At 51.0% G+C, this 21,705-nt stretch overlaps 5 protein-coding genes across 5 annotated transcripts; 2 read left to right on the top strand and 3 right to left on the bottom strand.

Moving 5' to 3' along the window:
* Window positions 1-541: 541 nt before the first annotated feature.
* AKAW2_60746S (cytochrome P450) lies at window positions 542-2,199 on the bottom strand (the record flags this gene model as incomplete). Its single annotated transcript, XM_041692906.1, has 2 exons — window positions 542-2,025; window positions 2,094-2,199. The coding sequence occupies 2 exons, from the start codon at window positions 2,197-2,199 to the stop codon at window positions 542-544; spliced, it is 1,590 nt and encodes a 529-aa protein (XP_041546244.1).
* A 201-nt stretch (window positions 2,200-2,400) lies between these two features.
* Window positions 2,401-3,030, bottom strand: AKAW2_60745S (uncharacterized protein; the record flags this gene model as incomplete). The annotated part of the gene is made up of 1 exon (XM_041692905.1): window positions 2,401-3,030. One exon carries the CDS (start codon window positions 3,028-3,030, stop codon window positions 2,401-2,403), a length of 630 nt encoding a protein of 209 aa, XP_041546243.1.
* A 165-nt stretch (window positions 3,031-3,195) lies between these two features.
* ITR2_1 (myo-inositol transporter) lies at window positions 3,196-4,995 on the top strand (the record flags this gene model as incomplete). The annotated part of the gene is made up of 4 exons (XM_041692904.1): window positions 3,196-3,367; window positions 3,467-4,201; window positions 4,272-4,450; window positions 4,510-4,995. 4 exons carry the CDS (start codon window positions 3,196-3,198, stop codon window positions 4,993-4,995), a joined length of 1,572 nt encoding a protein of 523 aa, XP_041546242.1.
* Window positions 4,996-5,588: 593 nt separating this feature from the next.
* AKAW2_60743A (uncharacterized protein) lies at window positions 5,589-6,683 on the top strand (the record flags this gene model as incomplete). The annotated part of the gene is made up of 1 exon (XM_041692903.1): window positions 5,589-6,683. The coding sequence occupies one exon, from the start codon at window positions 5,589-5,591 to the stop codon at window positions 6,681-6,683; it is 1,095 nt and encodes a 364-aa protein (XP_041546241.1).
* A 1,072-nt stretch (window positions 6,684-7,755) lies between these two features.
* On the bottom strand, window positions 7,756-9,871 carry AKAW2_60742S (uncharacterized protein; the record flags this gene model as incomplete). Its single annotated transcript, XM_041692902.1, has 3 exons — window positions 7,756-9,094; window positions 9,153-9,285; window positions 9,340-9,871. The coding sequence occupies 3 exons, from the start codon at window positions 9,869-9,871 to the stop codon at window positions 7,756-7,758; spliced, it is 2,004 nt and encodes a 667-aa protein (XP_041546240.1).
* Between the last annotated feature and the right edge of the window lie 11,834 nt (window positions 9,872-21,705).

The following is a 21,705-nucleotide window of genomic DNA, read 5'->3' as shown; positions in this document are numbered from 1 at the left end:
CTCTCTCCACCTTCACCCCCCGCACAGACCAAAAAAGCAATCAATCTTAGCTATTATTATCAATCTATCCCCCGCACTTTGTCCACTTTCTACCCCAGTCGGCTTTTGGGGCGTTATCTCCCTTTCCTCTTTCGTTATACTATACTAACGATGAAAGGGATGTAGCATGCTGCATACCCTTCCCCCACGGAACGGACGCATCGGTCTCGCTCCGATGGTTCCGGACCAGTCTGGCCGGACACCTCGGGGTCCCATGACGATCCCTTGTGAGACTAATCTCGACGTAGTTACATGCTTGATATGCATGGCTAGCTGATTGAGTGTCTTCCTAATTGAGTGTCTACCTAATTGAGTGTCTACCAAGGAAACTAGTAAGAAACTACGGACTATACCATCCGACACCAAGGAATTAGTGCAATATCGCTACCATTGTTTCATCATTCATCACGAAGAAGAAAAGGAGAAAGAGGGGAGAGACAAAAAAAAAAAAAAAAAAAATCTAGCCTGTCTAGGAACAAGAAGAATACAAAGAAAGATTTTCCTAATCGGTGGCCGGCACCTGCCGTCGCCACACCTTCACCGGCATATCTCCCAGAATCAAGTTCATCGTCTCCAGTCGCTTCAGCTCCCACCCGGGGTGCGGCAGCGCAAACTCATACCGATGCACCAGCGACGCCAGGATCTTCGTCTGCTCCAAGTACGAGATGTTCCGCCCGATACAGGACCGTGCCCCCGCCGAGAACGCCACAAAGTACGGCTGCAGCGCTTTGCCTTCTTCTCCCAACCATCGCTCCGGGATGTACTGGTCCGCCTTGGGGAAAGCCCGCTCGTCGCGGTGCGCAACATAGGCCGACATACTGACCGTTGTCTTCCCCGGCACCCACTGGCCGAGGATCTCCATCCCCTCTTCCGGCGTCTCGCGCGGAAGCCCGTGCGACGTTGGTGGGAAGATCCGGAGTGATTCGTCCAGGCATGCCCGAAGATACGGCAAGTGCTTCACCTTGTCGTATGGCGCAACGACATCGTCCGCGTCTAGCACTGCGTCGATCTCTTCCCGGAGCTTAGCCAGGCACTCCGGATTCCGCAGCAGCTGGTACATCACGTTGGCGATCGCGATCGCCGTCGTTACGCTGCCTGCGTTCATCATGATGTTCACTTCCGACACCACGTCGCCCCATTCCAGGTTGTTGGCCCGGCCGTTCTTATCCTCCATCAGCGCCTGGAAGAAGTCATCGAGCTTCTCCCCAGCCTCATACCGTCGCAGGCGCTCGATGCTGCGTCGCCACACAATGTTGTCCCAGTTGTCCGAGGATTTTTGCATCCGGCCGAAGAACGGGATCACGTTGACCAGCTTGTTCAGCACCGGGTACCATTCGTAGTTCCAGAGGATAAGCGACTGCTTCCGGGCCGTGGGATACAGTGCCTCCCGGAGATTCACCGTGTACGTTGACCCATCCTTCCGCTCAGCTATGCAGACATCGCTGCCCTGGTCCAAGAAGCCCAGCTTCTCCGACAGACCGATATCTGCGATAGCATCCAGCGTGAAGTAGTTGGTCCAGGCGCGGAAATCCACGGTCAGGTCTTTGGGGTCCGGCGCGACTTTGCCGGACGCCACAGCCGCAGACGGAGCGGCCGTGCACACCTTGTCAAAGTGGGCCACCACCTTCTCAACCTTGTCGCTGACTTTGTGCTCCCATGTTTCAAGGTTCTTAAGAGCGTAGGCGGATGACAGAACCTTACGCTTCCGCGCATGGTCCCCCTTGTCCACCACATCGGCTAAGTGGTAATGCGTGCCCGCCGTGACGACGTAGGATGGGTCCTTGATGCACTTGGTGTTATGGCCGTAAATGTCCTTGATCGCGCGCACATCACCATAGGAGAGCGTATTGGGTCCGGTACGGATTACCGGCTTCTCCTGGTGCAGCTCCTGCAGTTCTCGCGACCGGAACCCGCGGGACGCCATGAGCATGAACGGAATGGCAGACATGCCGGAGATTGGTGTAAGATTAGGGTATTTTCGGAGACCTGGAACAGTCGCTAGTCAGCACCTGGATACTGTGGATAGCCATCCATATACACAAGTATAAACATACCTTTGGGGTCTCTGATATACTGCACAAACGGCCATACCAGGAAGTAGGAGATCCCCACGATCCCGATAAAGAACGCGTAAGGGGCGATTGTGAAAAGTGACCACATGTTTGCTCTTTGGGGGCGTCACGATAGAGCCGGACAAGAGAAACACAGTAGATCAAGTAATTGAATGTCAATGATGAACAAGGTTCAAATATCAAAGGTTCCTGGTTGCTACCAGCAAGCTCTCTGGTCCGGAGAGCAGCTACTTATAACCCCAGGTAAACCGGGAGGAGAAGGGAATGGATGGATGGATGGATGGATGATCTAACCCATCCTCGTGAACCGCAGAAACCGACTCCCCCAGCATTCCACCATGCCCACGACATCGTGAGTCCCTGGCTGGTGTAACAGCTGCCATGTCATTCCAGCATGATGCCGGATAAAACTGCCATTCAGGGTCATCCAGCCAGGGCGGAGAGAATTTCCCTTTTGTGCCCCGCCACCACCGACAGAGTAATAATCCTCGCGCGTTTGCCGGTCGAAATGCGATGGAATCAATTCGCGAGGATCAGCTGGACCCACCAGGCTTTGACAGGAGCTCCATGCCCCGGCTATTGTGCAAATAGCTCCCCGGTACTTATCGTCATAATAGCGGAGTTGACGGTATTTGAGGACATCCCCCGAGATGTGCAGATCAGCCAATGAAGAGACGCAGATATCCGGGTCCAGGCAAGTCTGGGGTAACCTGGGGATACGGCTGTCATCTTGAACAGACCCATGGAACCGTGCCGAACCCTGAGGCAATACCCGGACATTCCATTCCCCCCTCTTCGAGTCTTTAGTTCGCCATGGGGATGAGGGGGCAGGCATATACCCCCTCCTCGAGAGGGATGATGGAGATGGGGATCGCTTTTCGGCAATAGTATTTCCCTTTGCATATATGCCCGCTGTCATCGTAGATAATTCTTCCACTCAGTCTTTAGCCACGTTGGCCGGGCTTCTGTGGTCATTGCACGGGTGTAATCTAATTAACACTTCATCCATAACCTGTATCTTCTTAAGCATACTGTTTCATTGTTTAGACTTTGGTTACTTCCCATAGCCCTAATCCAGACCATCATGGATCCTGCAGACGACTATTTGCCGGCCATCGACGATCTGAAACCAGAGACTTTCCACGATGACAACGCTGGCGCCGCGGAGGGCTTGGACGATTCGATCGAGACGACGAATCCTGGCAAGGCTGTATGGCTGATTGCGTGCACGGTGTCCATGGGCGGATTTCTCTTTGGTAGGCATGACCCAGGCCGTTAGCGTTTCATGGCCCATCATAGCCACTTTGCCCATAGACAGTCCCAGCTGACATGGTTCTTTCTCCTCACTCGACCAGGGTACGACACAGGCGTAATATCCGCAGTCCTTGTTAGCCTTGGAACCGACCTCGGCCAAGCTCTGTCCTCTAATGATCAGGAACTCATCACCTCCATAACTTCAGGGGGTGCATTGATCGGCGCTGTTCTGGCTGGCATGACTTCAGACAAGTATGGACGGAAATTAGCAATCTATGTGGGCTGTGCGGTCTTCTTCGTGGGAACCGCCTTGCAAGCCACGGCGTTCTCACTGGCCCAGATAGTGGTTGGTCGACTGGTGGTTGGTTTTGGAGTGGGTGAAGCGGCAATGATCGTTCCCTTGTATATCGGAGAGATGGCGCCTGCTAGATTCCGTGGTCGACTGATTGTGTTCGATAACATTTGTGTGACCTTTGGCCAGCTCATTGCTTATGCCCTCGGGGCCGCGTTCACTGACGTACATCAAGGCTGGCGATACACAATTGCCATTGGTGCTGTTCCTGCTATTGCTCTGGCGGCTACAATGCCCTTGTGCCCAGAAACACCTCGCCAGCTGATTTCCCATGGCCGTGACGATGAAGCCAAGAGAGTAATCAGAAAGATCTTTCCTCAAGCCACGGAACAGCAAGTGGTCAACAAAATCAGGGTGGTTCGGCATTCTATTGAAGAGGTTGCTGCCTCCGTATCAGACAAGAGCCTATGGTGGCAGATGAAACAGCTCTTCACTGTAGGCGCTAACCTGCGAGCCCTGGCCACCGCCTGCTCTATCATGGCTGGTAAACCCCCGTTATCTTCTCGTGTTTTGATCAGATCATGGATACTGATATTACCCAGTATCACAACTAGGGGGATTCAACACGCTGATGTACTATTCCGCCACACTGTTCTCCCTGGTTGGCTTCAACCAGGCCACGGCCGTCTCCATCGTCGTTGGAGCGACGAACTTTGTGTTTGGATTTCCAAACTTCGCCTTCATCGACCGCTTTGGAAGACGATCAATGCTTTTGATCACCGTGTTGGGAATGGTAGGTGCCGCATGTTCATCGACTCGCTCAGATCATAGCTTTGGTTAACCTTGACGCAGTCCCTCTCCCTGGTTGTCGTTGCCATCGCCTTCCATTGGATTCCTGTTAATTCGGATCTGAGCGTCACGGGGCCGCACGAGATGACCTGGGCAAGTATCCTTCTTCTTGTCGCACTGATTGTCTACATTGCATTCTATTCGGCCGGCGTCGCACCTATTTCCTGGGTGGGCACTGAATTTCTCCCCTTAGAAGTGCGTGCACTTGGCACAATGCTGAACACCGTGACCTGCTGGGGTTGTAATATCATCATCTCATCGACATTTCTGTCCATGATGAAGGCTATGACCCCCAGCGGAGTGTTTGCGTTCTATGCGGGTATTTGTTTTCTCGGGTGGCTCTTCGTCATCTTCTGCTATGCGGAGGTGCACAATATGCCTCTGGAGTCGGTGCGGGAAATTTACACCCATGGCTTCGGGGTGAAACACGCCAAACGATTGCAGAGGGAGCTCCGAGAGGCGAGAGCGAACGAGCAAAGTGCCCCATAGATAGATCTCCGAAGCCTCCCGCAGTTGGTCTGTGTATCGTTTGATCTGTGCGCAAGACAGTCATCCTGGCGCGGACGCTGGATCCACCCCGGCTTCAAGCTTCGGCTGTAGGAAGTAGTCCTGGCAGCTCAGCGCTTGTATGTACGATGCGTGTTCCTTTCCCAGTTGTTATAGAGTAATAAAATGTGTTCGGTCATTTCCACACGCCAACGGGCCGGTGAATGAATTGTTCGTAGTGAATCGAAGCAGCTTGAAAGGCTTTTCCTCATTGGGAGATTTCCTGCCCCAGTCAATGGCTTGGAGCTACTATCAACAGCGATCAATACCCACCATTGCCTTTTCTTGTTTTCGCTTGTCTCACTCTCTCTTTATCTGATTCCTTCACTCTTAGCTCCCCAGACATACTGTGGAAACTTCCCAGCCATCCTCTCGGAGGCCGAATAGAATTTGCAAATAGGCAGTGGTCCTAGCGCTGTGGCAACCGAAGACCAGAAAGGTACGTACGGCAGACTGGCGCATTTACGCGCGCCGCTAGCCAGTATCTAACCAGCAAGTCAGTACATATTAGTCCAAGCCAACATAGACCAACAACAATGGCCCATTCACCATTCGCTAGAGAGCTTCAAGTGGCTTGTCTCGCTGTCCAGCGAGCCAGTATAGTCACCAAGACTATGCTGGCCGAGGCCGACAAGGGATCTACCGACAAAGCGGACGCGTCTCCAGTAACCATAGCCGATTTTGCGTCACAAGCCATTCTAATTAGCGCAATCCGCCACAACTTTCCCAGCGACAAATTCGTCGGGGAGGAATCAGCATCAGCCCTGCGGAATGATCCCGCACTAGCCGACCGAGTGTGGCAGCTGGTATCCACAACTCAATTGCATGATACCGAGAGCGAAGAGATCGTCGCAGCCCCATCGTCGCTTGAGGAGATGCTAAGCATCATTGACTTGGGTGGCAATGGGGAAGGAGCCCGTCATACGCGTACCTGGATCATGGATCCCATTGACGGGACGGCTTCGTTCATTCAGGGCCGTCAGTATGCTGTTTCCGTGGCGCTCATCGAGAACGGCGAGCAGAAAGTCGGCGTGGTCGGTTATCCCAACCTGCACTTCCACAGCACCGAAGTCCACGAAGACACGGTCGATCGGAATGGGTACGGGATTATGCTGTCGGCAGTCCGGGGCCATGGAGCGTACAAGCGTCCGATGAGCAAGGAGCGCCTGCAGCCCGCCGTGAAGGTGTACAACGTCCTGGCACGGACCGATACCGGCCAGCCCGATCTGGTATTTGCAGAGAGCATAGAGAGCCCCTACATCGATCAGCGGCTACACCAGGTTGTTCGCGAGAGACTGGGTGTCACCAAACCAATTACTGATCTCTGGTCCATGCAAGCCAAGTATGCGGCCCTCGTGGTGGGCGGGTGCAACGTGATGGTCCGTATCCCCCGAAGCCCCGAGTATCGTGCCTATGCGTGGGATCATGCCGGCGGCATGCTGGTGTTTGAAGAATCGGGCGGCATGATCACCGATCTGGATGGTCAGCCTTTCAACTATGGGCGAGGCCGGACGCTGGCAGATAATGTAGGTCTAGTTGCCGCATTCCCAGAGTTTCACTCGAGGGTGCTGGAACTTGCGCAGGAAATCAGGGAAAGGCATAAAGAGGGAATGAAAGACAACACGCATTAATGACAGGGAAAATAAAGGGGAGAAAGAGAACGATGGAAACAGAGAAGAGGGAAGGAGGGAGGGAGAGAAGGATGATGCGTGGATTTGAGCCGCCGAGCCAGATCAGGCCATACATTGCTTCCTTTCTTTTCCCCTCATCTCTCACAGCCCCGACTTCCCTATATGCCGTTATTCGTTTCGTACACGAAATTGTCTACGTAAAGGTATAGCATAAATAGAATGTCTTACGATTCTACTGTCTTCAAACGTTCTTGAATAGCCCATGGAATTTTTAAATGCCCATACAGTCAGAACAGAAACACAAAAACCTAGAACCAACGGTCCTAAGATGCAGGAATGGAGAAAAGCCACAACAATATAATAGGAAAAATGTTCTCATCAAGGAAATTCGTGACTTCATGGTCGTTAAATATAACCGGTCGGAAACAATCGCACACGCACACACACACACATACCATACCATAAGATGACCAAAAAGCACCGTAACGCTGACCATCCCTCGCTTGATCCGTAGAGAAAGTGAGAAAAGCGAAGCGCGCAGTCCCAACGCTGCTCCATGAACAACCCAGATAACACACCCCTTGCGAGTAGGCTACCCATCCGCTGGGGAACCCTCCAAGGGGAAGCAACATAAGACATAAAAACGATCGAAAACCTGGTTAGCGGAGGAACCAAGCAATGCACCCATCCCAACCAGTGCCGGTGACCAGGCACTGTTCAATCAGTCCATCGAGAAACCATGCAACAAACGCAAAAGGCAAAGACACAAAAAGGGCGCTGTTTGTCGAATGCAATTGTTGAAGCGCTCGGGTGGTGACGAATGGCCTTCCACCCACTCACTTCATATCCCATACCCTGCCGTGCTGAATGTGTAGTCTATTATAAGAGTTAAAAACAACAATCAGGAACGTCCAAAGCCCCACAATTCACTCCAAGAAATGGAAAATAATAACCCTTAACAGAACTAGAATTTTGTCTTTCCTTGGGACATATGTTTTTTTCTTCTTTTCTATTTCTTTTTGATGCTCCAGGTCTTCACCCGGTCAGGAAAGACGACTCCTGGAGTGGACGGTTACCGACGACGGGCCATAACACCGCCAGCCTTCATGGGCTGGAGCCCAAGGGGCACACCTCCAACGGGACCGCCGACCTCGCTCAGCGTCTTACGGCGCTTGCTATCATACTCCGTTCCTCGGCTGTCCGGTCGAGGAATGCGATCCACGTCATCGTCTTCCCGCATCCGCTTAGTGGAGCCTAAAGATCCGTTCATGCCTGTCGAGTATCCAGGAGCAGAGTTTGAAGCCACGGAGTAATTGTCAGAGGTCGCGCCATTGCCCGATGTCCCTCTGGTGTCGCTCACGATGTTGTATAGGCTGCTAGCAGCGGCGGGGCGCGGAGGGGTGTTGTATCCGGAGCCCCAAGGGGGAGGGGGCCCACCACTCGTACGGGGTGTCATGCGTTCAGACCCGTTTTGTTGGGTAGGAGAACCCGTGATCTCCGGGGTAAGTTGGGAGTGGTCACCCGCCAGACTACCCACCGAAGTGTTGGTGGTGTATGTGTAGGATCCCCGGTTGGTGTTATATCCAGAATTGTCATGCTGCACATACTCCGACTCATGCTCCGGAACTTGCTCAGCTCCATTGCTTCCAACATGTCCATTACTGTGGGCATAGCGCTCTTGCTTCACCTCAGGTGCATCCGTCTCCGGCTGGCCGCCAGGTGTCCGGCTTGACGGGGGTCCCATCTCACTCTTGATGTAAGGGTGAGACGGGATCGTTTGTCCATAGGACGCCATACCAGTCTGAGTCATAGGTTGCTGGGAAGCATAATGGGGATGAGAAGGCGGGGCAGCAGAGTAATATGGCTTCGACTCGTACCCGGATTGGCCTTGGAATGGCTGCATTCCCTGCATGTTGCTGCCCGGGGGTGTGGTGGCAGGTGTCGTCGGCATTGACCGAGCGTTGCTCAGAGCCGTATCAATGGAGAGCGGCTGGGAGTTCGGCACGCCCGAGTTCATCCCTTGGTTGTTCCAGTCATAGGAGTTGCTGGGATTGGTGATGGGCATGAGGCTCGAGGCACTAGCAGGAGGCGTGGGAAATGTGTGTGCTCGATCGAGTGCCGGCCGAGCACCGGCCTGAGAAGCCATGGTGTGGGGTTGCGGCATGTGCGATGGAACTGTGCCCTGCAGGGAGTGGTGATGGTGCAAAGTCGAGGGCTGAGGCCCTTGAGATGCTCGCGCAGCCTGAGGGCCCTCCAATCGCCGCTGTTGCGATTCTTGCACCACCATGTTCGTCCGACTCTGATTCGTCGGGTGATACAAGAGGCCACCAATGTTGTGAACGAATAGGGGATACAGGAGATCTGTAATTTTCTCCTTGTTGGCGAATTCGAGGGCACGCTCGAAGGGGATCCTAAAGCAAGATTCAGTCAGTCCTGATGCATGGAAATCGAGCAATCCAGGGATCGTACCAGACGCCCTTCAGATGCATGGGCCCAATCTTGACGACGTGTCGGACCTTCTCACTCTTCAGAATACCATCACGGCGACCTCTCGTCATTCCTGCGACGTTCAGGAGCTTTGTGCCGTTAATCATATGATTGTCTGTGAATACACATTAGCATAAAGTCAAAAAGGAGCAGCTGAAGTCAAGCTTACCTTCTCTTCTTGCCACGCAGACGCCCTTGGCTTCCACCTGGTAGCAGAGGCTGCCTTCGTCTTCCCACAAGGTGGCAGTAACGCGCGGTTTCGCTCCTGGAGGGGCTACCTGGCCAGTGGGATCATAGACATACCCTTGCAAGGGGGTCCCGGTCGTGTTTCCATAACCCGCTGTCGGGACAGCACCATGTGTTGTCACAGCTACAGAAATGCAGTTAGCTTGAAAGTTCAGCTGACCATGACATTTAGAGTAGCACGTACCTGGTAAAGGCAACAATTGGGTCGGGACGCCACTGCTCATGGAGGTGGTCGGGGGTTGCGGACCTCCCTGGGAGGAGGTCACTCCACCAGGGTAAGCATACTGAGAGTACGAGCTTGCCGGGCCATAGGTGGTTGATGCTGGCTGCAGAACGGGTGGCTGCTGGTACTGGTAATGCGCTAACCCTCCCGCAGTTGCGGCATGAGGCGCATACGGCTGAGCGGACGACAGGTGCGATGAGTGGACATCGATGTAGGATTGTGTTTGGTTCATGCTGCCAAGTGAAGTCTGGTTTTGATAGAATCCGTCACTAACGGGGTTTTGTTGGAGCGAGTACTCCTGAGTCGAGGAATCCAATGAAAGCCGGCCCTGACCACCTGCCGCGAGGTCTGCAGACGTAGGCGGCGGGCTTCTAGCTTCACTAACTACAGGCGCAGCTCCCGATAAACTTGTTCGAGTGCTCGTGTTGTTGGAACCAAGGGCCGACGCGTCTTCGTAGCTAGCCCGATAGGACTGGCCCGAGATGGCCTGCGTGGCCGTTGGTAGACTGAGAGCTGGGAGTTTGTCGCCAGACAATAGGGGTCGCTCCGCAGCGTGGTGGTTATACCAAGGAATATCAACAGGACCTCTGGTGTGGACCTGCGAAATCGACGGCAGCTCCAGCTTTTCGGTTGGCGGGGGTAACGGTCTTGAAAAGTGAGGCGAAACGGGAGCGGTCGGACGTCGGACTCAACGATGTGTCCGGCGTACCGTGAGGTGAAAGCTGTCGGTTCTTGTTTTTTGGTCTTTTATCAACGGGTAATTGTCAGTTCGCAAAGGCACGATCTGACTGTAGCATGCAAAGAACAAAGCGAACTTCTTTTTAGTGGGTGTTTTCTTTTTCCTGTGATGGGATTTGACTTGTCGTTATTGTATCGCGACCAATACACTGGGTCAGATACAAGAGAATCAAGTTGGAGGGTGAGCCGAACAAATGAGAAGCTTCTAACAGGCAATGCAGAACATGCAAGGATGTGCAATCGTGGCAAGCTCGTGGAAGTCGTAACCGTAACACGCTTGAAGATGGCCGGCGCAACTGGACGAAAAATCGCTATGCAGTGAGTACTGACAGAAATCTAAATCCAGATACTTTCAAGAATCTTGGGTCGTCACAGGCGAAACCATGAAAGCAGGACAACAAGCGCTTGCGGATGGTCAACAGAAATCGCTCAGCCAAATTAGAAGCACAGAATCATGGGTCTCGTTTCAAGTCGTAAGAACAGAGCGGGAGAAGGCGACGTGACAGTCCAGCATCAAACGTCAAAAGGCCTTGGGTGACTTGCAACCAAAAGCGGTAGCACAGGATTGAGACGCGTCAAGCGGGCGAATGGCGGTGATTCTGCGACGAGTTGAGGGAAGAGGGACGTTAAGGCGTCGTAACAGGTCGTAGCAGGTCGTCGATGAACGGGAGGCGATACAGGCACTGACAGTTCTAGGAACAGGTCAATAACCTCATGCGAGCGAATTGGCAGAGACAGAGAAACAGTAGTAACAGGCAAGATAATGAGTCATGGGAAAAAGAAAAGAGTAAATGGGAGAAACAGCAGGCGTAAGTAAGAAAGTCGTTCAGTTCGTCCACATAGCCACGTAGAGGGGGGAAACAGGAAAGAAGCAAGACAAGAGACGAAGTCGTGATTGATGGAGGGGGGAATGGTGGAGGGAAGCAGAGGCGGAGGTGTATGTATAAGAAGGCGTCAAACGGAAGGGATGGTACAGCAACGGAGGAGAGGCCAAGGGAGACCGGTGGGGACCAGGAAAAAATAGTAATCCGGACCAAGGAAGTCGGTCGATGGAAATTACTGGGGTTAGGGTGGAAATTGGGAAGAGGGAAATCCAAAAGGGCAGGTTAATTTTGGGTAAGGAAAAGAGGTGAGCGAAAAGGTAAAAAAAGGAAAAAGGCAAAAATGGATAATGGAAATAAGAAAAAGAGGAAAAAAGAAAAAGGAAAAGAAATTTAGGGAAAAAAGGGAAAAAGAGAAAAATAAAAACCAAAAAGGAAAGAAAAGAAAAAGAGGGCAACAGATGGGATGGGCAAATGTCAGACACTCTCGACGTGGGCGATCATGACCGAGCAGAAGGACCAAGGCGGTGGAGGGCAGACGGGAATGATTGCAGCGCCGCCGGCGCAGCAGCAGATCATGGGCGAAAGGTGGAGGCTGGGGCAGAAACAGCAAACGCAGGCGCCCCCGGGCTAAGCCTGAGGTTCTCTGCAGCCGCCGGGGTTTCTGGACCGCGACCGATCCGCCTTGGAAACCCGTTTAACTCGGTGGGCGGGGAGAGGGGGAAAGGGAAGGGAAAGAAGAGAAAAATAAAAATAAATGGAATAAAATATGAATAAAAATAAGACCAAATCAAGAAAAGGGAGAATGTACCAACGCAATGATTCAACGTGGTGTGGGTGGGTGTGGTGAGGTTCTGTTGTTCTATCTGCTGTCCTCCCTAGGAGGATTGATAGGTGTGTGGTCGGAGCTGAAGGGGCGGGGAGGGGAAGCAATTAGAGACAGCTTTTCACCCATGGATGGCCAACGAGTGGATGAGGGAAATGGGATGGGCCGAGGAGGGGAGAAAGAGAGGGGAGAGGGGGGGGAAGAACAGGTAGTAGGTTGGGTTCAGTTCGGGAGGGGGGAAAGTATGGTGAGATCGTGCTTGAACTCGGTACGGTAGACCCAGATAGTACTATGGAAGTAGTACTACTGACTAGTAGTATCTAGTACGTAGTACTGTGAAAGAAGGGAGGGAGGGAGGGGAGAGGGGGGCCAGCCGCTCAGCTTCCGCGTTTTAGTGGGAGGCTGGTGGGTTTCGGTTGGGTTTGGGTTGGCGCTGGACCGACCAGCAGAAGAGAGTCAATCAAGCCCAGCCTGAGGATCTCCGGCTGACGGGTGCAACCGAAGCCCGCGAAAAGACGGCCGAAACACCAGCCAAAACGATGGAAATCGGGTGTCAAAGTGGAAAGCAACCAAGGAAGGGAGGGGCGGTGGGTGTGCTGGGCAGAGAAGGATATTCTAGAAAGGGAGGAAGGTATGCTTTCTTCTCAGACTTCGAACCACGACACGTCTAAATCTGCTCTGTCGCAGGTGGAGCATAGACACAGTCCAGCGTATCTGCAGTAGTCCGGTGTCCTCATCGATCCAAGGGAGCGGCAACGGCCATTGGGGGTTGGTCCTCGGGCGGCTGGGCGCGTACCGCAGCAAGGACAGCAGCAGCAACAACAGAACTCTCACACAGCAGGAAGTGGTCGAGATCAAGGCAAGACAAGACATAAGACAAGACAAGAAACAAATCGCCCCGCGACTTTCGCCTTACGGGGAAAGACCGCGTGCGCGCGTGTCAAGATGGAAGGGAAGAATAGCGCAACGAGAGAGAAAGAATAGGAAAATACACTCACATACCACCAGCACGTGTGTTTGGATCGTTTCTCGATCACCAGTTTCTTTTGAGACCTGCGGCGCGGGAGTGTAAGAGAAGCTGCAAGGCAATTGTCTGCCGTAGAATGTCTCTGGTGCTTATAGCTTGTTCGCGCTCGTTGGCTGTCCTTTTTGCGTTTGGCCCTTTTTGCTCTATTATATGTATTGATCTAGGCGTCAGCCCCGGCCGGGTCCGTTTGGTCGCGGGTCCCGTTTGGTGTCGGTTCTGAAGAACGAGGCAAAAGGGAAACTTGGAGAGGGACCGAGCAGTGGATCACTGGGACCGTCTGTCACTATAACTATGTACTAAGTAGTTGTCCTGGGTCCGTCTCTTTTCTCTTTAATAAAACGGAGAAAGGGGAAAAAAAAAAAAAAATTGGGAAAGGGAAAAAAAGAAAGAAAAGAAAAGGGAATAAAAAAAGAATAAAAATCAAAAAAATCAAAAAATCAAAATAGAAAGAGGTGTCAGCAAAATCCCCCAACAGTTAAGAGGGGGAGGGATTAACGAAATAACTGAAAAAGGAATAAATCAAGAAAAGAAAATCATCAGAGTAAAATAGAAAGAAAAGCGCAAGATTAAAGTGGTAAAAATAAGGAAAAGAAAAAGAAATGAAAATAAAAATCAAAAAGAGGCACGATGAAATTAGAATAAGAAAAAGGGAAAAATAAGCAGAAAGGGAAATAGTCAGGTGTGGATCCCGCAACTAAAAAAGAGCAACAGAAGAAGAAGAAGGGAAGTGGGATTTTCTGGGAGACAACGACCGTGCGTCTTGCGGAAGAGCGGAGAGACTACACCGTGGGATCTTGGTGCTGGTGCTCCTGCTGCTGCTGCTGCTGCTTCCTGCTAGGCTGCTGCCGGTGCTGGTACTGGTGCTCCCACTCTCTGGCTGTTCCTTCTGGCAGGGTCCAGTCCACAAGTGCTGTGTCAAGCTCAGACAGTGAGGATTCCGCGAATCCGCCACGAAGCAAGGACCATCAGCCGGATAAGCTAAACAAGACGCCGGACAGGAACCACCGTTTGGGCTAGGACGGCGATGATCCAACCGACGCGGTGTCTGCACACTGGCCTCAGATTGGCTCCAGGGGAACACGATGGTGGGAATGACGGAGAGAGAGGGGAGAGAGGGGGTGGGAAAAACAGAGTAGCGGCAAAATTGATAGGTGAGGTGGTATTGGCAACAAGACAGACACGATACGTAGGAAAAATAACCAGACATGCGCAGGAGATGTCAGACTTGAAGGAGGGGGGAAATAAAAAGAAATTCAATGATCACGTACCCGTGGGAATAACAATAGCTAATGACTATGTCGATGATGTGAACAATGAGATCGATGGCTTAAGTGGAAGAAACAAAGAGACACCCGAGTTCTGGATGGACAGAAGAGTGATGCCACAGAAGAAGCAGAAGACGTCCTGTTCTGCAGGGTCGAGCAACCATTAAGAAACAATTCAACGCGGGCAAAGCCAGAGTAGATCAAAACAGAAGCGCCTACTGACCAACTCGGGAGACCGATCTGATTAGGGACTCCCCATCTGAAATAAGACGGGCTCATTCAATGTCTACTCACTAACTCGCTCCTGATTACCACAAAAAAATGATTAAATTTTAATTCAAATCAAATATTGACCATGCTAATCAAATTCTCACAAGGGTGGAGGAGGCCCCAAAAGACTCGGAGAAGGGGGTCATTACACCACTACAGTAGAGACGAAGGTATAGAAAAGGGAAAATTAAGAAGTGACGAAAACGGGTAATTTGGGAAGGAAATAAAAAAAGAAAAGGGAGAAAGTAACAGTAAAAGAAATGGTCGCTAAGATAAAATGAAATAATAAAAAGGGAAAAGAGTTGGTGAGTCCTTCACTTCCAATTGACTGCGATAGTCGGGAGCCACTGTGAACTGTTGGGACCGATCGCGTTGCTGTAAGTCATTCGATCGTCCTGCGCTGCCGGGATGATGCTGGATCGATGGGAAGACGATCGAAAGCAACACAAACTAAGGGAGAGGGAAAAATAGGGAAATGGAAAAGAGGGTCATCTGGGGGGGGTATAATAGAAAAAAAAAAGAATTAAATAAAATAGAATAATAAAACTAAAAGACCGTAATAAAAGAAGAAAATTAAAACAGAAATAATGGATGGAATTATTCTCCCATAAATTTTTTTTGGCTCCGTTCCTCGGAGCTGATTTGGTCGGTCTGAAATTTAGTCAATTAGCCCAGCTTCGGTGCAGTCTGGCTTAGTTTTTTTTTGTTCTTCTTTTATTTTCCAATTTCTTTCATTTATTCTGTTCAAAGTCTATCGCGAGTTCGAAACGTGATCGGAGGATCAACCATCCTTCGACGTGTGAGAATGATGTCTCAAAAAGTGCCAGCAGCCTAGGCAGCCAAAGCAGCAGCGCTGCAGTAGCGCTTAGATCGGGCTGTGAAGAACCACGGAAGCAAAGCAACCACCAGATGACGGAATGACAGGCGTGTTCCAGTTCAGTTCCAGGTTCGAACAGCTGTCTCCACGATTGAGCGCGGGTCCCACACCGCGTCGTCCCATGGAATGGCTCAAAGCTGTATCTCTGTCACGGGGGCGGCAAACCAATGGTCAAGCATCCATGGATCCAGAAATTGCCTAATGTGGACGTACCGTTGGTAGGACTGACAGTAAGTACTAGACACCAGAACGACTGTTAATTAGTGAATGGCAGTGGACAGGCGTTCCTGTACTATTATCTAAGGTAGGTAGTGCGTGTGTATGTGAGCAAGTACTAGATACGTAGTATGTAGTCCGATGGTGCGGGCTGAACGATAACCATGCTTGCCGACCGGCCAGCCTACATGCTGTAAGGTATTCTTATTTCTGGTGTTTGATTCCTTAACCCGCACGAGTCAGTCTGGCGCTGCCTAAGTAGAGTGCTGACGGCAAGTCAAATCAGTGACGAGCTCAATGCATGAAAGGTACCTGCTCCGTAGATAGTCCATACGCAAATGTGGATTCTGATCCGCCACCAGTAGAAGGGCGCCAGAATGGCCCAGAGCAACCAGGGAACGAATCACAAGAAGAAGGATTACTGGCTAGTAAGACCAAAGGCCTGAAATGTTGGTTTGGGGGACCACAGAGATGCACATACAGTAGTCATGCTTAGAGTGTCTAGGCAGGTCATACAAAGCCCGCCATCGCAGCAACAATGGAACCGATGCAGGATGTGAACGGTGTGTGGATCATAGGTGAAAGTAAGTGTATGTATAGCAGCGGGAAGCGTTCAACACAGACCAACGAACTATCTGAATGCGAAAAACCTTGAGATCCAACAACTATCAACTATCAGCTATCACAATATGTCCTTCTAGCCTCGAAACGAGAGAACCGCCGAAAAAAGGGCCGCCTTCAAAATGGCGGTGACATGGCAAGGAAGGGGGATCAAAAAAAAATAATCAGGATGAGAGAGAGAAAGAGAATGATGAGAGATGAGAGAGAGCGCGCGCGCGCGATCGAGCAAGCGTCGGAAGTGAGGGAAATGTGTGAGTGGTTGAGGAGGTGCACACCAAGAGATTTTCTTTTACAAGGGATGCAATATTACCCAACCCCGAACAATCCCTCTTGACTATTTGCTAGTAGTATTTTGATGTGGTTAATCTCCCATCCTATCTATCTGCTTTTCCGCTCACTTTGTTACCCTTCCATAAAATATTATTATTATTGTTATTGACGAGATTTATTTTACTATTTCGTTTTTATCCCGAGGAATGCCGTAAGAGTATTACCTAACCTAGACAACACCGTCGCAATGAAATAATATTGAGATTTTCGGTCGCGATCCACCGAACTAGCCATTCTCCTTCATCGCTGTCAAGTCTGGACGAGCCCGTCGATACGAGATCTTTGCTAGGGGCAGACTAGCAGACGCCAGCCAGGAATAGCCTCGCGGCCAAGTGGAGCCTCCCCTCGGGGGGACAAGAGCTCTATTGGCCCGGGGGCTTGGCCTTTGGGGCTGGTGGTGTGTGCGATAAATAATTTAAGGCTTTCGGGACGATCTGGAGGGCGTTAGGGTGCGGGCCCCGCCCAGCGTCACCTTCCCTTCGTTTCTGACTAAAAGTGGTTCAATTCGACTGGGATAAGGGCTGACAAGTCACCACAATCAGATGAGTCTGGTGTGACTGGTCATAGCCGAAGATAAGTCGGCCCAGCTGGTAGGGTGGAAAAATTAGAAATTTACTGTAGATGAAGTAATTTCGCCGGGGATTTGTTGGGAGATTGTGAGGCGGCAACAGATTGAGAGAAGGGAAAGGCGATTATCCATTCAAATCGTCAAGGGATCAATCAGTAAATCATCTAATAAATCGATCTGAAAGTGAAAGAGAGGGGTTTGAGGTCCTCCCATAGTGCTTCTACTACGTACTTCTACTAGGGGACTAAGGGACTACTTACTTTCGTACTAATCCCTAATCTCATAACATAATTCCATGAACCTGGCATAATTTCACACTTCTGCCCGTCAAGCCCAAGCCCAGAAGTTAATCGCGACAAAATGCCTCCAAACGGGTAAAGGTCATGCAAGCAAGCGCAGCCCACTTCTTGGTTGCACGGAGCAGAAGAAGAAGAAGAAGCGACCAGGATGAGGCAGAAGGACAGGGATTCCTGCAGATGGCCGTTCAAACTACTGGCTGAGAGACAACCACGCAGGCAGGGTGGCGTACGAGCATCCAGTCGATCAAGTCTGCTCGTCTTCTCTTACACACACTCACAGGCAGACAGACAGACAGACAGACAGATACACACAGACACCCATACCCACACCCACACCCACTCACACTCACACACATACATCCACACCCCCGTCACTTGTCGACTTTTTCGGTCGGTAGGGGGAAGCTCAAGAGCAAAGACACCCTAGTTTGGTGACTAACTAGCTTCGCTCTAAAATTCTGTCAGTTGTCTTCAGATTCCCGACCGGTTACGTCCAGAATACTCTAATCCCGGTCCTGCCTACCTGCTTGCATACAGACAGACAGCTTTTTCAGTAGGTACGGACGGACCTACATGGATACCTGGTACGGAGCAGCCCGCAGCTCCATCGCCAGATCATGCGCTTTTACTGTTTTCGGCTGAGTCTGGCCGCTCTCTTCATTTGTATCGCCCTACTTACTGTAGCTTCTTGGAAGGACTCATACTTACTGTACAGTTAGTAGGTCAACACTGTCAGTCTATCACCAATGGATCTAACTCCTCTCTTCCCCCCCTTCCCTTTTTTCTCCCAACCATTATTTCCCAATAAAGGGGGAGAGCAAGGAAGATTTTGGGAAGAGGAAATATAAGAAAAAGAAAAAATGAAAAAGAAACCAGCATCTTTTCTCTTCTACCGCTTCTAGGAGTTGTCCCAGTCGGAATGAAAATTCAACCTCCCTTTCTTCTTGCTTTTTGCGTTCATTTTTCTTTTCTCAATCAATAGCAGGTGGCGGAAAGACTCTTCGTCTCACCCGATGAGGCGGCTCGTTGGATACATCAGACCAGCAGAGTCGGTCAAGCGCCCAACCCCGGGTAATCGACCACGACCCTGGCCAGTCTGCCCCGACCTCATTCCTCCTAAACTAATTCTCCGCTGAGGATGAATGGGTGTTCCCCGCCGATGCATGGGACTGGGGTTGTCATTGGTGGAATGCTGGCGTTTCACGAGCCAACTTTAGCCTGGGCTACGACTAGTATAGTCGTGCTGCCAGGTATTGGGCTCGTCGTCAATGTGAGGGATCTGGCGTTAATTTCCAGATTCGTCCGAGTTTAGACTATCATACACAGGTCTGGTGGCTCATTGGAACCTAATCGAGCTACGTCAGGATGGATGAATAGACAGGAAAGCGCCCATGATAACTGGCAACAGTCCATACACACCATTTACCCGTCTCTCCAGCATATTTTTCGAGAAGAGTAGGTAGGTATGGACTAATCTATCTATCTATCTGTCTCAGATCGGCGAAACCTTCGTTCTGAGGGAGGTTGGTGCAGAGCTTCTATGGAGTCACGATGGAGTATCCTGATCCATCATCACCCATGGAAGTGGACTCTTCCCGCACGATGATTATGGGTACCCTGATGTACATCATCTATCTAGCTCCAAGAATGGAGCCGGTGAGGCATTGACCAAGTTCCTGACTCCAGCGTTACAGAAATTTTTCTTGATTATCGCTCGACTCTCGCGGTTGACTGACGGACCCCTGGTCGTTTCAAGCCGGGATCGCGAACAATCCGGTGTAATTGGATTCACGGTCATGAAGTGCACAGGATCTTTTTTTTGGGCGCAAGGGCATGAACTCAACAGCCAAAAAGGACAGCCCTCCAGGCCTCACCGCTGGTTCATCGTTTCTTTTCCGGCGAGTAGAGGGAGCAAGAGGGAGGGGGAAGGGCGACTGTCATTTGACTGACAAGCCCTATCATTCCAGCTGTTCATGCTCGGCTGACGGAGGAGGGGGGCGCAGACGATAGGCCCGGGAACCTTCTTCCTGCGGGCCTGCAGCAACTCTCCCTCGCGACCCCTTGCGTGAGGTGGAGGAGACTAGCGATCTTGGTCCACGACACTCTTCTCTGTCCCACTTTTGGGAGGCCCAAACTCCCCTTCACTCACACTCTCTCACACCCCCGCCCCCCACTGATTTGGTTTGGACTGGACTGGACTGAACTAGACTAGACTATGGATTACTCTTTCAGTATCAGAGGTACGGGAGGAGGAGAAAAAAAAAAGAAGGTGAGAAAGTAGAAGCTTCCCATTGTTGGAGACAAGGCCTTGTCTGCCTTCTTTCTTTTTCTGTCGCTCATCACCCCCGGCCCGAGGAGAGTATTACGAGTACTACAACTTTACTTTACACCAAGCCTACTTACTATCTCCTAGTAAGGTGTTACGGTGAGAAACTACGGGGAAGTGGGAGATATTTTTTTTTGTTGACAGGTTGGGGAGTCCCGGATCGAGTAGGACGGCCGATGAGGGGATTCTGGGTTTCATTTTGTTGGACAAGTCGCTTTTTATTTCCGACCGTTAAGCGCGTCTAGTTCAGGACTACTCCTGTGTAGCCATCCGTTGATGGTTGTCCATTCATCATCCATGGTATGGACATTGGAGATGGATGTTTTGGCTAGTTTGGATCCAGGATTGAACAGCGTATCCAGAAACATCCAATGATGAGCTAGTTACCTGGTAGTGTGTGTGCCATGGATGTCAGGCATGACAGGGTGCAGCAAGCAAGCAACCTTGAAACCTGGGGAGCTTGCTTCTTTCCCTCCCGGTCTTTGCCTCTTAGCTCTTACGCCATACAAGATTGATGAGCATTTGGAAGGTCTGACTGACTGACTTGACTGACCGACTGCTGCTACCAAGCAGCGCCCCCCGCCTGTCATGTCCCTGCCACATGTCCAACCGACCGACAGAGTTGAGAAGCACGACTACTGTAAGTTGAATATGCAAGTGTATTGGCTGTTGAAGGTAAGACCCAATGCACATCTATCTGGCATTCAACACTCTCACAAGCACCATGCACCAGGCGGTCTGTGTTGAGCGCCATAAAAAAAAAAACCAGACTAGTCATCTGGTGGGTGTGTCAGTGCGATAGTTATCCACACCTGGTTGACATTTCCGTGAGTGAGTAACTACACAAAGTGAAATTGAAAGAAGTATATCAGCGTCACTACGGACAAGACGAGCAACACTGTCCCTCCGAGCTTGTGCCGGGACATCAATGATCGACCAGGGTGAATGACCGTCGGAGTTAGTCTCAGTGTGCTACCAGCCGGGGATCGCTCAGGGCCGTGCAGTCTAAGATGAGGATCAACCCAGTCTTTTACTCTTTTATGTTTACCTGGTAATTTTTGAAATGTTTTTCTTCTTAACAAGTTCACTTTGCTTTGCTTTTCTTCCCTCTTTTTCTGTCCAGTCCTCTATTCTATTTTCTGATTTCTTTTTTCTAGTTTAGTTTTTCCTGTGTATCCTCTCTTTCTGACCGGAAAATAGGAAACTAAGACCGGCTCATCCACCCCATGTGCACATCATTACGGGGACCAGAGAGAGAGAGAGAGAGAGAGAGAGAGAGAGAGAGAGAGAGAGAGAGAGAGAGAGAGAGAGAGAGTGTGTGTGTGTGTGTGTGTGTGTGTGTGTGTGTGATCCTTCAAAGCCAGACACCAGGCCATACTGCTGGATCTATCTAGTCATTCTTGGAAGTCCGCTACCGACGGCCCGACACCCGCAGCCGTCGTACATACAGCAGATCTTGCGGGGCTGTAGCTCATCCTGACGGAGTATACACCAGGGTAGACAGCAAAGATGGTTGGCCCCGACGGAGTTATTCACCTTGAGTTGAATATGGCCAGGGTCATGGATCCAATCGGGAGGTCATTCAAACTTGCACCGCAGCTATCGCCGACCAGCGCCATCCTGCTACAACCCAGCCCTGGGCATCCTGGGCAAACCTTTTGCTTGGAGCAGGAACCCAGTGGCGCTAGCCCTGGCGCTGCAGAGCATGCAGAGTCCTACGCCCATAGGTACTTCCGTGCCATAGCATCCTGGCTAGTGTTGTTTCTCCTCTCCAATTTCGCGGACAGTCAGACTGAACTAGACTAAACTTGAGAGACACTACTACACTAACTAGACTACTACTGCTGCTGCTAATCCACTCTACAAAGTACTCAAACTAGCA

Source organism: Aspergillus luchuensis, chromosome 6, assembly GCF_016861625.1.
Source record: "Aspergillus luchuensis IFO 4308 DNA, chromosome 6, nearly complete sequence".
NCBI lineage: Eukaryota > Fungi > Ascomycota > Eurotiomycetes > Eurotiales > Aspergillaceae > Aspergillus > Aspergillus luchuensis.
The sequence above is the reverse complement of the archived record's forward strand: the minus strand, read 5'-3'. Positions and strand labels throughout refer to the sequence as shown.